This window comes from Cebus imitator, unplaced genomic scaffold, assembly GCF_001604975.1.
Source record: "Cebus imitator isolate Cc_AM_T3 unplaced genomic scaffold, Cebus_imitator-1.0 Scaffold214, whole genome shotgun sequence".
Taxonomy (NCBI): domain Eukaryota; kingdom Metazoa; phylum Chordata; class Mammalia; order Primates; family Cebidae; genus Cebus; species Cebus imitator.
Genome location: NW_016107529.1, coordinates 2,383,506 through 2,396,845, shown reverse-complemented (window position 1 = coordinate 2,396,845; position 13,340 = coordinate 2,383,506). Strand labels below are relative to the sequence as shown.

The window sequence follows — 13,340 nt, the reverse complement described above, 5'->3', positions numbered from 1 at the left end:
TTTTTTTTTTTTTAACAAAAAATTTTTTAAGTTTGCCAAAGGTCCAACAACTAAAAGGGAGAAGAATAACAGGTCTTGCAACCCCTGATCCAGAGCCTGTTCTTAACAGGACATGGTGACAGTAAACAATATTCACTAATTATTTCAACAAACTTATTAAATACCTATTCTGGCCCAAAACGGTAACAGGCAGGGAATATAAAACATCTATGCCCTGAAGGAGCACACAGTCTAGAGAAGAGCAAGACAATCAGTAATATAGAAGGAAGCAGGACAGCTTGAGGTTCAACCTGCTCACTAAAGAAGATGCCGCATGGAGGACCTACTTTAGCATCATTCATTTATTGATTCAACAAGTATTTACCGAATTTCTAGGCACAGTCCTAGGTGCCAGTAACAGAGTAGTAAACAATTTGCTTTGCTTTTTGTACTCAGTATTTTACCTTCTTGTTCCCTGTTATATGAATTGAAAAGTATATAACTTCTTTCTTTTTTTCTTTTAACTCCTCTTTGCTTCCAGGCCTATAACTAGAGAAAGTATGTAACTTTTCCACATTTTGAGTATTCTTTTGTCTTCTTTACTGATGTGTATGCATTTGGGGGATTTTCTTTTTGTCTTATTAATATGCAGAAGTTATTTACACATATGGAGTATTAATCCTTTGCCAGTTTATGTATTGTCAGTATTTTCTCTCTCATCCATGAGTTGTCCTTTCCCTTTGATTGCGGTATCTTTTTTTGTTCAAAGATTTTAAATTTTGAATGCTGTCAAATCCACAAATATTTGCTATCATGGTTTATGCTTTCTACTCTATTTTGACATCATAAAGACATTCGTCTATGCTTTTTTTCTAAATTTAAAATTTCATTTTATACTTCTAATACATCTGAAATTTGTTTCTGCATATCACATGAGGGAAAGAGTAATATTCTTTTTTTCATATGGACACTCAATTGATCCAGCTTCATTTACTAAGTGATAATGTCTGATTTGTAATGCTTTATCATATACCAAATTTCCAGCTTATTCCAAGACCCATGTCCAAATGGTTCTATTTTTCAGCTTTTTCTTCCATTCTGCTAATCATTTCTTTCTCTTATAACACCACTATACCATTTTAATTACCATACTTTCATTTAAAAACCTTATTATCTGGAGTGGCAAGTTAACCAACTCCTTATTCTTTAAAAATATCTCTCCCCTTTCCCCAATTTTTTTTTTTTTTGAGACAGAGTCTTGCTCTGTCACCAGGCTGGAGTGCAGTGGCGCAATCTCGGCTTACTGCAACCTCCACCTCCTGGATTCAAGCGATTCTTCCGCCTCAGCCTCCCAAGTAGCTGGGACCACAGGTGTGTGCCACCACACCTGGCTAAGTTTTTTGTATTTTTAATAGAGACAGGGTTTCATCATGTTGGCCAGGATGGTCTCGATCTCTTGACCTCGTGATCTGCCCACCCTGGTCTCCCAAAGTGCTGGGATTACAGGCGTAAGCCACCGTGCCCGGCCCCCTTTCCCAAATTTTAAATGACTTTTAGAAGCACCTTGTCAAGTTCTTTGATAGCCTAATTTTGGGGATTTATACTTTTGTGAGAAATTATCCATTTTCATGTAAGCTTTCAAATTTTTAGGCAAAAATTATTTGCAGTAGCTTGCTGTCAATTTTTCATCTCTGATCACTAATCACTAAAAATTCTTTTTTCATTCTTATTTATTTGTGCCTTTCCTTTTTTTCTTCTCACTCTAACCAGGGTTTATTACTCTTTTCACAGAATCACAGTTCAATTTGTTTATGCTCTCTAATGTTTATTTCCCATTTCTTTAAAGTATTCTTTTTGTTATTTTCTTCTATTTCCTTTTGTAATACTTTTCTTTCCCTAATTTAAAAAATTTAATGCTTAGATCATTAATTCTCAATCTGTTTTATAATATATTCATTTAAGATTATAAATCATAGACTTCCATAGATGCAGTTTTAACATGTAGTTCTTTCATTATCATTCAGATTTAAATATTTCACAATTTCTATTCTGATTTCTACTTTCACCAATGAATTATTCAGAAGTATGTGTGTGAGATGGGTGGCTACTGTTTTGTCAAGGGATTTCTAATTTATTCCATTGTTGTCAAAAAATGTTATCTATGTGATACTGTGTCTTTGGTATTCTCTTTTTCCATAACAATTTATTTTCTTAGTATTCTATGTCTGATATTAATTCAGTTTCCCAGCTTTCTTATGGTTAGCACTTGCCTGGATTATATTCTTCCATCACTTTCTTTTTCATTTAATTTGTAATTTGTAATTATGAAACAGTATAAACATTCATAAAATATAGCACTAATGACATCTAGGTACCAATAACAGATATCAAATAGATGTTTATATCTAGCCCAAGGGAGGATATTTTCCATATTAAATTCATAGGGAAGACAAAGAGCTTACAAAAAGGCTAATGAATTAACAACAAAAGCCAAAATAAATAGAGTGACTTTTCACAGTGTAATGACAAGACAATTGATAAAAGTTCTTACCAGATACGGATCCAAGGGAAAAGGAAAACATTCTTAAGGTTATACATTAACCTAAAAATAATACCTTATTGCATTGTGACAAAAAATGTCATGGTATCAATGAAACAGGGCAGTAACAGAAGTCAGTGCTAAAAATATTAATATTCTGTCATAGTACACTACTGATTCCTCTTGTGATAGACTAAAAGAAAAGTGGATAATGCATCCCTCAGGAAATCACATTCAATTCTGATAACTAGCACAATAGGGAAATGAAGTACTCGGTTTCATTGCATGGAGTACATGGAGTAAAAGAGAGTTACTCTAAATTATATGTGGATTAATAGTTTTCAAAGATGTATAATATATTTAGCATTAAAACTTTGTTTAATATAATTTATCTTTCTTTGATGGTTCCTAAGGCCCTTTAGAATTCTTCAGAATCTGAGATTCATCTGTATTAATAGCAATTATAAATTATAACAACTACCATTCATTTAGATCCTATTAAGTTCCAAACACTGTTTTTGGGTACTTTTTAAGATATATTAACTAATTTGATACTCACAATACTATGAGTAAATGGCATGATGCCTATTCCAGAGAAAGAAAATAGGGCTCAGGGCTGAAAAGTTCCCTCAAGTCACAACACCAGAATGTGACAGAATCCAAATCTGAATTTCATTACAAGTCACAACACCAGAATGTAACAGAATCCAAATCTGAATTTCATTACATACATGCCCTGTATTTGTTTTTGCCACTATACTCTACTTTTTTTTTTTTTTTTTTTTTTTTNTTGAGATAATGTCTTCCTCTGTTATCCAGGCTAGAGTGCAAGTAGTTTGATCTCAGCTCACTGCAGCCTTGACCTCCTGCATTCAAGTAATCCTCTCACCTCAGCCTTCCGAGTAGCTAGGACTAGAGGTATAATCCACCACACCCAGATAATTTCGTCCTTTTTTTGTAGAAAAGAAGTCCTACTATGTTGCCCAAGCTCGTCTCCAACTCCTGGACTCAAGTTATCCTCCTGCCTCAGCCTCCCAAAGTGCTGGGATTATAGGCATAAGCCACCGAGCCCAGGCCACATTGCCTCTTTAATGTTGCTACGTCTCCATTTTCCAGATGTTATCTGAAAATGTCAATGTTTTGGTTTTGACTGCTATGCGAAGGAATCAGATCACAGGACTCAAGCAACATTTTACTTCTTCATCAAGGAAAGGGCACCATCTAGTGGCACACACTTCGTAACCAACACAAAAAAAGTTTTTCACTTTTCTGCTTTCCTCCACTCGTTTTACACTACCTTACAACAACTTACAGTATCTGAATTCACTCTTCTAGTTCAGAGGAATGGGAGCCTAGTAAAGTCAAGAATTGAACAGGGCTTTGAAATAAGACCCAAGTCCAATCTCAGATTCACCAAGTCTATGTGACCTTGATAAGTTACTAAAAGTAATGTGAGCCTCAGTATTCTCATCTGCAAAACGAAATTATAAGATCATTTACTTTACAGGATTATGATGGGAATGTGTACGAAAATCATCTAGCACAGTGCCTGATCTGAGTTTCCTCTATGGTTCCTTTCCCCATTCTTCTTTTACATAGCTTATATTCACATGGATGTTTTGCTTTCTTTTTCAGAAAATATATCATACTACTAGCTCATATTATGTTTAAGATACATAACTCCCATAGTTCTTTTGTATGCAAATCATAGTAAAGGCAAATTTCCCAACATTTACTGATTATTTTTATAAATACATAAAATTAACAACAAGCATTTTTGAATATTTATTATGTGCCAGGCAAGTATGACAGTGGATGGGAACTTATCATCCAAGCAGGGAAAACAGAAACATTAACATGTAATACAATGTAACAAGTAATTTCATGGCTCTAAATTACAAATGTAAAATGATAGGCCAGGTATGGTTTCTGGTGCCTGTAATCCCAATGCTTTGGGAGACTGAGTTAGGAGAATTGCCTAAGGTCAGGAGTTTAAGACCAGCCTGGGAAACACAGTGAGACCTCGTCTCAAAAAAAAAAAAAAAAAAAAAAATTACCTGGGTGTGGTGGCACACACCTATAGTCGTAGCTACTCAGGAGGCTGAGGCAGGAGGATTGTTTGAGCCCAGGAATTTGGGGCTGTAATGAACTGTGATTGCACCACTGCACTCCAGCCTGGGTGACAAAGCAAGATCCTGTCAAAAGAGGAGGGAGGGGAGAATGAAAAGGAAGAGGAGCAGGAGAAGGAAAAAAAAGTAGAGGATGGGGGAGAATTAAACCTATTAGAAGTATGTGAATCAGAAAGGCTTCACAGAAGAGGGAACATTTGAAAAGTCTCTTAAGAGATGAGCTCGTCAGATAAGGGGTACAGAACACTTCCATGATATAAGAAAAAAAAAAAAGTCAGAAGCAATGAGGAATGAAAAAGCACAGTGAGGGAACAGGAAGAAACATAGTGTGATTCAAATATAGGATGGGATGGATGAGGCAGGGGCAAGATCAGTGGTGCAGTCGATGATAGCCCATTAAGCTCATTTGGAATCTAGATGCAGTGTCTATCAGCACTATATTCACCATCATCATCGTCATTGTCATCCATAGCAGTTACCATTTCCTATACATACATGACTAAGAAGCCTCACAACAACTCTACCAGTTATATCATGGTATTCTCATAAAAGTTAAGAAATTTGCCCAATGTCAGAGTCAGTAAGGGAAGAGCTGAGTAAAATTCAGCCCCAGATCTTTCTGATTGTTTCTACACCAGTGCTCTCATACTTGGTTACACAACACAGTTACCTGCATAATCTGTTTAAAAATAAAGATTCCGGAACACTACATTAAAGCAACCTATCTAGAAGGTGGACTTGGTATCTGTATTGTAAACAAACCCTCCAGGTATTTATTGACTAAGAAGCCTCAGCAGTCTAATTTTTGGAAAATACCACAAAGCCTAGTAAAATGCATGTGTGCACACATGTTGGGACATGGACACACACACACACACACACACTCTCTCTCTCTCTCTTCTAATTAATAGGTTCCATCTATGTGCCAGGACCTAATCCTCACAAAATTCTGCAAGAAGAGTATTATCTCCACCTTAAAGAAAAGAAAACTCAAGCTCAGGAAGCTTATGATAGCTTCCCTTTTCCAGCTAACAAAGCAATGGGTGAAAATGGGATTCAAACACAGGTATATTTGGTTCTTTTCCATCATGCTGTGTAGTAGGCAGAATTTTAAGAATGACTCACACAGACCCTTGCCCCTGTATAATGTCCTCCCCCTTGAGTATGGATGAAAACTGTGAATATGATGAGATATCGCAGGAGTGATTATGTTACATTACATGGCAAAAGGAAGATTATCTGGTAAACCTAATCTGGTGTCATCACATGAGGTCTTTTAAAAGCAGAGCATTTTCTGCAGCGGACAGCAGAATGGGAAGTCAGAGATTCAGAGGACCTGAAGGATTTAATGCACATCACTGACATGAAGATGGAGGGGTCTAGGCCACATGACCAAGAATATGTGCAGCCTCTAGAAGCTGAAAGCAGAACACAACTGACAGCCAACAACAACAACAACAACAACAACAACAAAACAGGGCCTCAGTTCTACAACCACAAGAAACTGAATTCTGCAAATGCCCTGAGTGAGCCTGGAAGAGAACTCTTCCTCAGAGCCTCCAGATAAGGGCCCAGCCCAGCCAACTCCTTGATTTTAGTCATATGAGACCTTAAGCACAAAACCCAACTGAGATGTGTGACCTATAAAATTGTAAAATAATGGGTATTTTTGTGTGATGGTAAAACATACTAACATGAAATTTACTACTGTAACAATTTTTAAGTGTACAATTCAGTGGCATTAAGGACATTCACATTGTTCATGATGTGATGATCACCAACATCAAATCCATCTCCAGAACTTTTTCATCTTTCCAAACTGAAAACTCCATATTCATTAAACACTAAGTCCCCATTTCCCCTACTCCTAACCCCTGGAAACCACCATTCTACTTTCTGTCTCTGAATCTGGCTACTCTAGGTACCCCACATAAGTAGAATCATACCTTTTTTGTCTTTTTGTAACTGGCTTACTTCACTTAGCATAGTATCCTCAAGGTTCATCTGTGTTACAGCATGTGTCAGAATCTCCTCCCTTTATAAGGCTGAATAATAGTCCATTGTATTTATATAGCACATTTTTTATCCATTCATTAGCGGATGGACACTTGGATCCTTTTCACCTCTTGGCTACTGTGAATACTGGAAATAATGCTCCCATGAACATGGATATATAAGCATCAGTTTCAGTCCCCGCTTCCAATTCTTTTGGAAATTTATATATATAAACACATATATAAATGGTTGTTTTTGAAGCCAATTCATTATCCTGAAAATTTGGTAAATAAAAGGAAATAATCAAGCAGTCATCCTATTTTACCTGCACCGTTGGGTAACCAAATAATAGATGAAGTGTTTCCTTATAAAATTATTTCTGATAAAAATTAAAACAAAATGATAGACTGTCATCATTTTGCAACCCTCAATGAGTTAATGGGTGTAGGTACTGAACATCAATAGCTGCTAATATCAAAAAAGGGCAAAAACTAGACACTATGTTCTTCCTGCTAAAGGAACACACCACCACCTAGAGTCTTGCCAAAGGGATCAAACCTGAGTCTGATCCAGTCTTTGGATCCAGCTGCCAATTTGTAGCAAAAACAAAGGACAGAGGAACATAGTGAATTCCGCCACTGTGCAATCAGTAAAATCTACACTATGGCAAATTCCTACGGGTCAAAGGGTCTGGATTTTTTTTTTTTTTTTTCAGACAGCGCCTCAGGGTCTCACTCGTCACCCAGGCTGGAAGGCAGTGGCACAATTATAGCTCACTACAGCCTTGACTTCCTGGGCTCAAGCAATCCTCCTGCCTCAGCCTCTCAAGGAGCTGGGTCTATAGGCATGTCTCCACACCCAGCTAATTTTTCAAATGTTTTGTAGAGATGGGGATCTCATTATGTTTCCCAGGCTGGTCTCGAACTACGGGGCTCAAATGATCCTCTGCCTCGAGTGGCTTCCCAGTGTTGAGATTAAAGGCATGAGTTATAGCATCCGGCCAGTTCAGATTCTTCAACAGACAAATTGTAAACAAAAGACATCAAGCTAAAAAAATAGGTAAGAAAACTATAGGACTTAGGGATGCACATTTGGGTAAAAAAATTATAACCAAATCCAAAAATGATTACTATAACGTAAGTGGTTACTTTAGGAGACACATAAGGGATGAAATTTATTGAATTGAGGCAGGTGGAGAGGCTTCAGGTGCAGCTGGCAAAATTCTATTTCTTAAGGTGGTAGTTAGAAGGGTTAATAATTAATTAAGCTATATTTAAAAGCAAAAACAAAAAAATACAGACAGACAAAACCAGTGGTTTAACTGTAACAATGCGACAGTGACCGAAATCCAGATGGAATTCAACTGTAGTGCTCTCTCAAGACAGTTCTGCCAAAGTCTCACTATTGAACCTATCTCAAGCCAAAAGAGCAGTTAATACCAGACTAAGTGGTGACTGATGTCAACAGCAAGTGCTTAGAAAAGTAATTACACCAAACAGACAAAAGGGAGACCAAAGGAAAATTTTAGGAAAAACAAAAACAAAAACTAGAAGTTGAATTTTTAAAAATCTTTGTGCTATCACATATACACCATCTGCTTGAAACAGGCCTGCCTCATTTCCATCCTGCAAATCTCCCATACTTACTCCTGTCTCAGTGCCAGGATTTTTCCATTATAATTTGGTTTCTTTCTCAAAGTTATTTCCCAATTATTTCAAAGACTGTTAATAAGGGCAATAATATGTTTACCAAATATATTCACATCTTCAAAAGTAAGGATGCAGAAAAAAAAGAAGATGGAGGAAAGAAGGCAACAGGGTCCTGAAGAAAAGACTCCTAGAAGCTGATTAACCTAGTTATGATAGAGGCATACTTTTCTTTATATACGATGGAGTACTAGAAACTGTATCCCTAGCCATGCATTCTTTCTTGCCTTTACCTATTTGAACAATGGTGGAAATTAAAAGCAGCATGAAGCTACAGGTCTGCACTGCCCCATAAGGCAGCCAATAGCCACATGTGGTTATTGATCCCCTTCTCTGAAGTATAGCTAATTGAGATGTACCCTTAGTGTACAAGACACATTGGATTTTGAATAGTATGAAAAAAAAAATAGTATGAAAAAAAAATAAAAATACTGCAAACATTAATTACATGGTAAAATAATATTTCAGATATACTGACCTAGACAAAATATTAATTTTGCCTGTTTCTTTTTATTTTTGAAATGTGGCTGACTAGAAAATCTTAAATTATAGATGTGGCTTATATTGTATTTCTACTGGACAGCACTGATATATATACCATTATTAAATAGTGCTAAACAGGAAAAACAAAGCAGTAGCAGCTAATAGTGGGGATTTTTCCATTTTTTCTACTGTTGATACACCACTAACACTATAGCTCACTTAATTTTCAGCCCTTGTCTCTTGTCTGTAAAGTAGAGGTTTAAGAAAATCAGTACATGCATTAAGTCATAAATACAACAGTGAATCACAGGCCAAAATAAATGAGTTCTAGTCCTGGTTCTGACACTGACTAGCAGTTACTTGGAGACATCACATTTTCTCTCTGAGACTTAGATGCTGCCCCAACAATTAAGAAGCTAAACTAAATTTAGACTTCCATAATTCTATCAAAATACACTTTTCTTCTTTCTGTCAAAATCAATTTTCATAAAAATGAATACTCACTCTGAGTCTAACACATCCTCTGCGAGAGCCTCTCATCATTTTGTCCTTGGACTAAAAGAAAAACAAAGCAGTCAATGAATAAAACATTAACAGACTGGTTGTTTTTAGAATCATCCGGAGATAAAAGGACAAGATTTACAGTAATACCTATTCTTTCTGCTGACTTCCCTTCCAAAAAGAAATTATTTATGGATAGGAAAATAAACAGGTTTTAAATGAAAATGTTATATAGTCTTTATAAATTAACCTAATCATAGAACTTTACACATATCTTTAATGGAACATGCATTACATCATTCTTTTCTTTTTTCTCTTTTTTTTCATTGCATTTTAGGTTTTGGGGTACATGTGAAGAACATGCGAGATTGTTGCATAGGTACACACATGGCAGTGTGATTTGCTGCCTTCCTCCCCATCACCTGTATCTGGCATTTCTCCCATACTATCTCTCCCCAACTCCCCACCCCCTGCTGTCCCTCCCCTATTTCCCCCCGACAGACCCCAGTGTGTGATGCTCCCCTCCCTGTGCCCATGTGTTCTCATTGTTCAACACCCGCCTACGAATGAGAACATGCAGTGTTTGATTTTCTGTTCTTGTGTCAGTTTGCTGAGAATGATGGATTCCAGGTTCATCCATGTCCCTATAAAGGACATGAACTCATCGTTTTTTATGGCTGCATAGTATTCCATGGTATATACGTCCCACATTTTCCTTGTCCAGTCTATCATCAATGGGCATTTGGGTTGGTTCCAATTCTTTGCTATTGTAAACAGTGCTGCAATGAACATTTGCGTACATGTGTCCTTATAGTAGAACAATTTATAATCCTTTGGATATATACCCAGTAATGGCATTGCTGTGTCAAATGGAATTTCTATTTCTAGGCCCTTAAGGAATGGCCACACTGTCTTCCACAATGGTTGTACTAATTTACACTCCCAGCAACAGGTGCAAAAGTGTTCCTATTTCTCCACATCCTCTCCAGCATCTGTTGTCACCAGATTACATCATTATTTTCATTCCTTCTTCATTCTCTTAAGTATGAATATTTCTCATACTTTAGGGAGTCAGAGAACCACCTAGAAGGCTAAGAATCACCTGAACGTTTAAGAATCACTCAAATAATTCTTTTTTTTTGTTTTGTTTTGGTTAGTTTTGAAATGGAGTCTCAATCTGTCTCCCAGGCTGGAGTGCAATGGTGCAATCTTGGCTTACTGCAACCTATGCCTCCCAAGTTCAAGTGATTCTCCTGCCTCAGCCTCCTGAGTAGCTGGGATTACGGGCACCCACCACACCTGGCTAATTTTGTGTTTTTAGTACAGACGGGGTTTCACCATGTTGGCCAGGCTGGTGGCCTCTATCTCCTGACCTGAGGTGATTCGCCCGCCTTGGCCTCCCAAAGTGCTGGGATTACAGGCGTGAGCCACCATACCCAGCTGTTCCCAGATAAGTCTGACAAAGGCAAACAGAAGACCACACTTTAAGTATTGCTTTAGCTTTACCTCTTTGCAATTCCCCAAACGGGTGACATTTTTTGCTTCTGTGACTTCTCATCCAATTTCCCTCTGTTTGGAATTTCCTTGACCCAAATGTTCTGCCTCGTTGTCATCCCAAGCACCTTAGCTGTCTGATTTACATTTCCACCATGGGCTCCCAGAGTCTCCTGTGTGTTCCCCTGTTGTAATATGCATCACCCTGCATTATAATCGCTGGTTTACTTCACCCACAAGACTACACATTTCTTAGGGGGTAGAAATTGTTTCTGACTTATGCTTCAGAACAGTGCCTGATACACATTTGGCGCTCAAAAACATTTGCTGATGGAATGTAACTTACCTTTCTGTGTTCCTTACTAAACTGAACCATGCAAAGCCTATGTTATGCAAAAGTGCTACATTTACATTCAGTAAATATTCCTAAAAGTAAATTAGTAATGTGTAATACAATAAAGTAAAATCTCAAATAGTGAAAGTTGAACAAATACTTAATACTTGAACAACTGGTATTTTCCTGTATTCCAGCTGTGTGAGAAAGAAGCAAAACAAGCCAGTATCATATGATTGTTTTAAAGATGATTAACCCACTTGAAACTATAGATGTCCAACATCCAAAGTCCTGAGCCATAAGAATTTATGTTCAGAAGTGATTACTGAGATACTAAAGAGAGTATTCTTTTTGTTCTACCTATAAATATCAGGACTCATACATTTTAGGAATAAAATTTCTCAATACCAAGCAGAGCTGAAAAGAGTTCTTTACTAATCATACAGTTAGTGAAGGAAAACAGTTGATTAAAACATTCCTTAAGCATTTAGCAGCCCTTTTGTTGTACCCTATACTTATCTTCCCTTCAAAAGTATAAAGGAAATACACAAAAGTAATAATTAGGTTTGAAAATCCCTAATAAGGCTAGAATGCAAAATTAACTCAAACAAAGTAAAAACAAATATATTCATCCTTGATCCTCTTCTATTATAACACAATTTTTAAAATAAAATTACAGTAAACAGAAAAAAGGCAAAACAGGCCCCAGTGGTAATACAACTACTAGGGTTACAAATTAAAAACACTAAGAGGGCCAATTATAATCCTAACAGTTTCCTAATTTAAAATTCCAGCACTTTGGGAGGCCAAGGCAAGAGGGTGGCTTAGGCCCAGGAGTTCAAGATCTGCCTGGGCAACATGGCGAAACTGTATCTTTAAAAAATACAAAATATTAGCTAGGTGTGGTGGTACACATCTATAGTCCCAGCTCTCAGGAGACTGAGGGGTGAGAGGATTGCTTGAGCCCAGGAGGTCAAGGCTGCAGTGAGCAGTGACCACACCACTGTACTCTAGCCTGGGCAACAGAGCAAGACCCTTTTTCGACAACAACAAAAAAGAAAATACTAAGAGAGATAACTGAAAACAATTAAAACAAATATAACTAGGAAATAATCACGCAAATCCAGAATGTGTGACATTCTACAAAATCATTGGCTTAGATTCTTGCAAAATGGAAAAAAGAAAAAAGACTAGCATGTAGACAATTGTAAGAGAGCAAAAATAAGTGCTGTGGACTCAGAAGGCTCCTCCCTGTCAAGGAAAAAGATTAGGGAAGCAAAATTGAAATGACCAGGTTTCAAGTTTCAACTTAGGGCTTAAAAAAAATAAAAGACACTGGGTGCAGTGGAGTGTGCCTGTAGTCCCAGCTACTCAGGAGGCTGAAGCTGGAGGATCGCTGGAGTCCAGGAGTTCTGGGCTGTAGTGCACTATGCTGATTGCGTGTCTGCACTAAGTTCAGCATCAATATAGTGACCTCCCGGAAGTGGGGGACCACCAGGTTGCCTAAGGAGGGGTGAGCCAGCCCAGGAAAATGGTGCAGGTCAAAACTCCCGTGCTGATCAGTAGTGGGATTGAGCCTGTGAATAGCCACTGCACTCTAGCCTGGGCAACATAGCAAGACCCTGTCTCAAAAAAAAGGAAGAGGAAGAGGAAGAGGAAGAGGAAGAGGAAGAGAAGAGAAGAGAAGAGAAGAGAAAGGAAAGAAAGAGAGGAGGAAAGGAAGAATCTGATAAAAAGGGAGGGAAGGTAGTGGGTGAAAGTTCATTCCAAGACAAGGGAACAACATCAGCAAAGGCACAGATGTAGAACACTTTACTTTCCTATTCATAGGAGAAGAGATGTATAAACAAGAGCACAGGGTACAGAGAGGAACTTACAGATGAGGCTAAAGGCCAGGTACAGTGGCTCACACCTGTAATTACAACACTTTGGGAGGCTAAAGTGAGTGGATCACTTAAGCAAGGCCAGGAGTTCAAGACTAGCCTGGTCAACATGGTGAAACCCTATCTCTACTAAAAATACAAAAATTAGCTGGGCATGGTGGCACATGCCTATAATCCCAGCTACTTGGGAGGCTGAGGTAGGAGAATCCCTTGAGCTTGGGAGGCAGAGGTTGCAGTGAGCCAAGATGGCACTGCTGCACTCCATCCTGAGCAACAGAGTAAGACACAGTCTCAAAA

At 37.7% G+C, this 13,340-nt stretch overlaps 1 protein-coding gene across 8 annotated transcripts in view; it reads right to left on the bottom strand.

Annotated features, from left to right (window-relative positions):
- The window catches only part of OSBPL9 (oxysterol binding protein like 9), a 182,033-nt gene that overhangs the window by 128,872 nt on the left and 39,821 nt on the right, over positions 1 to 13,340 (bottom strand). For 6 of the 8 annotated variants that reach the window (XM_017548751.1, XM_017548748.2, XM_017548744.2 and 3 more), the window contains exon 2: positions 9,336 to 9,386. The exons of the other annotated variants lie outside the window; for them this stretch is intronic. In XM_017548751.1, coding sequence (XP_017404240.1) covers positions 9,336 to 9,386 — 51 coding nt within the window. The remainder of the gene's footprint in view (positions 1 to 9,335; positions 9,387 to 13,340) is intronic. 8 annotated transcript variants of the gene reach the window in all.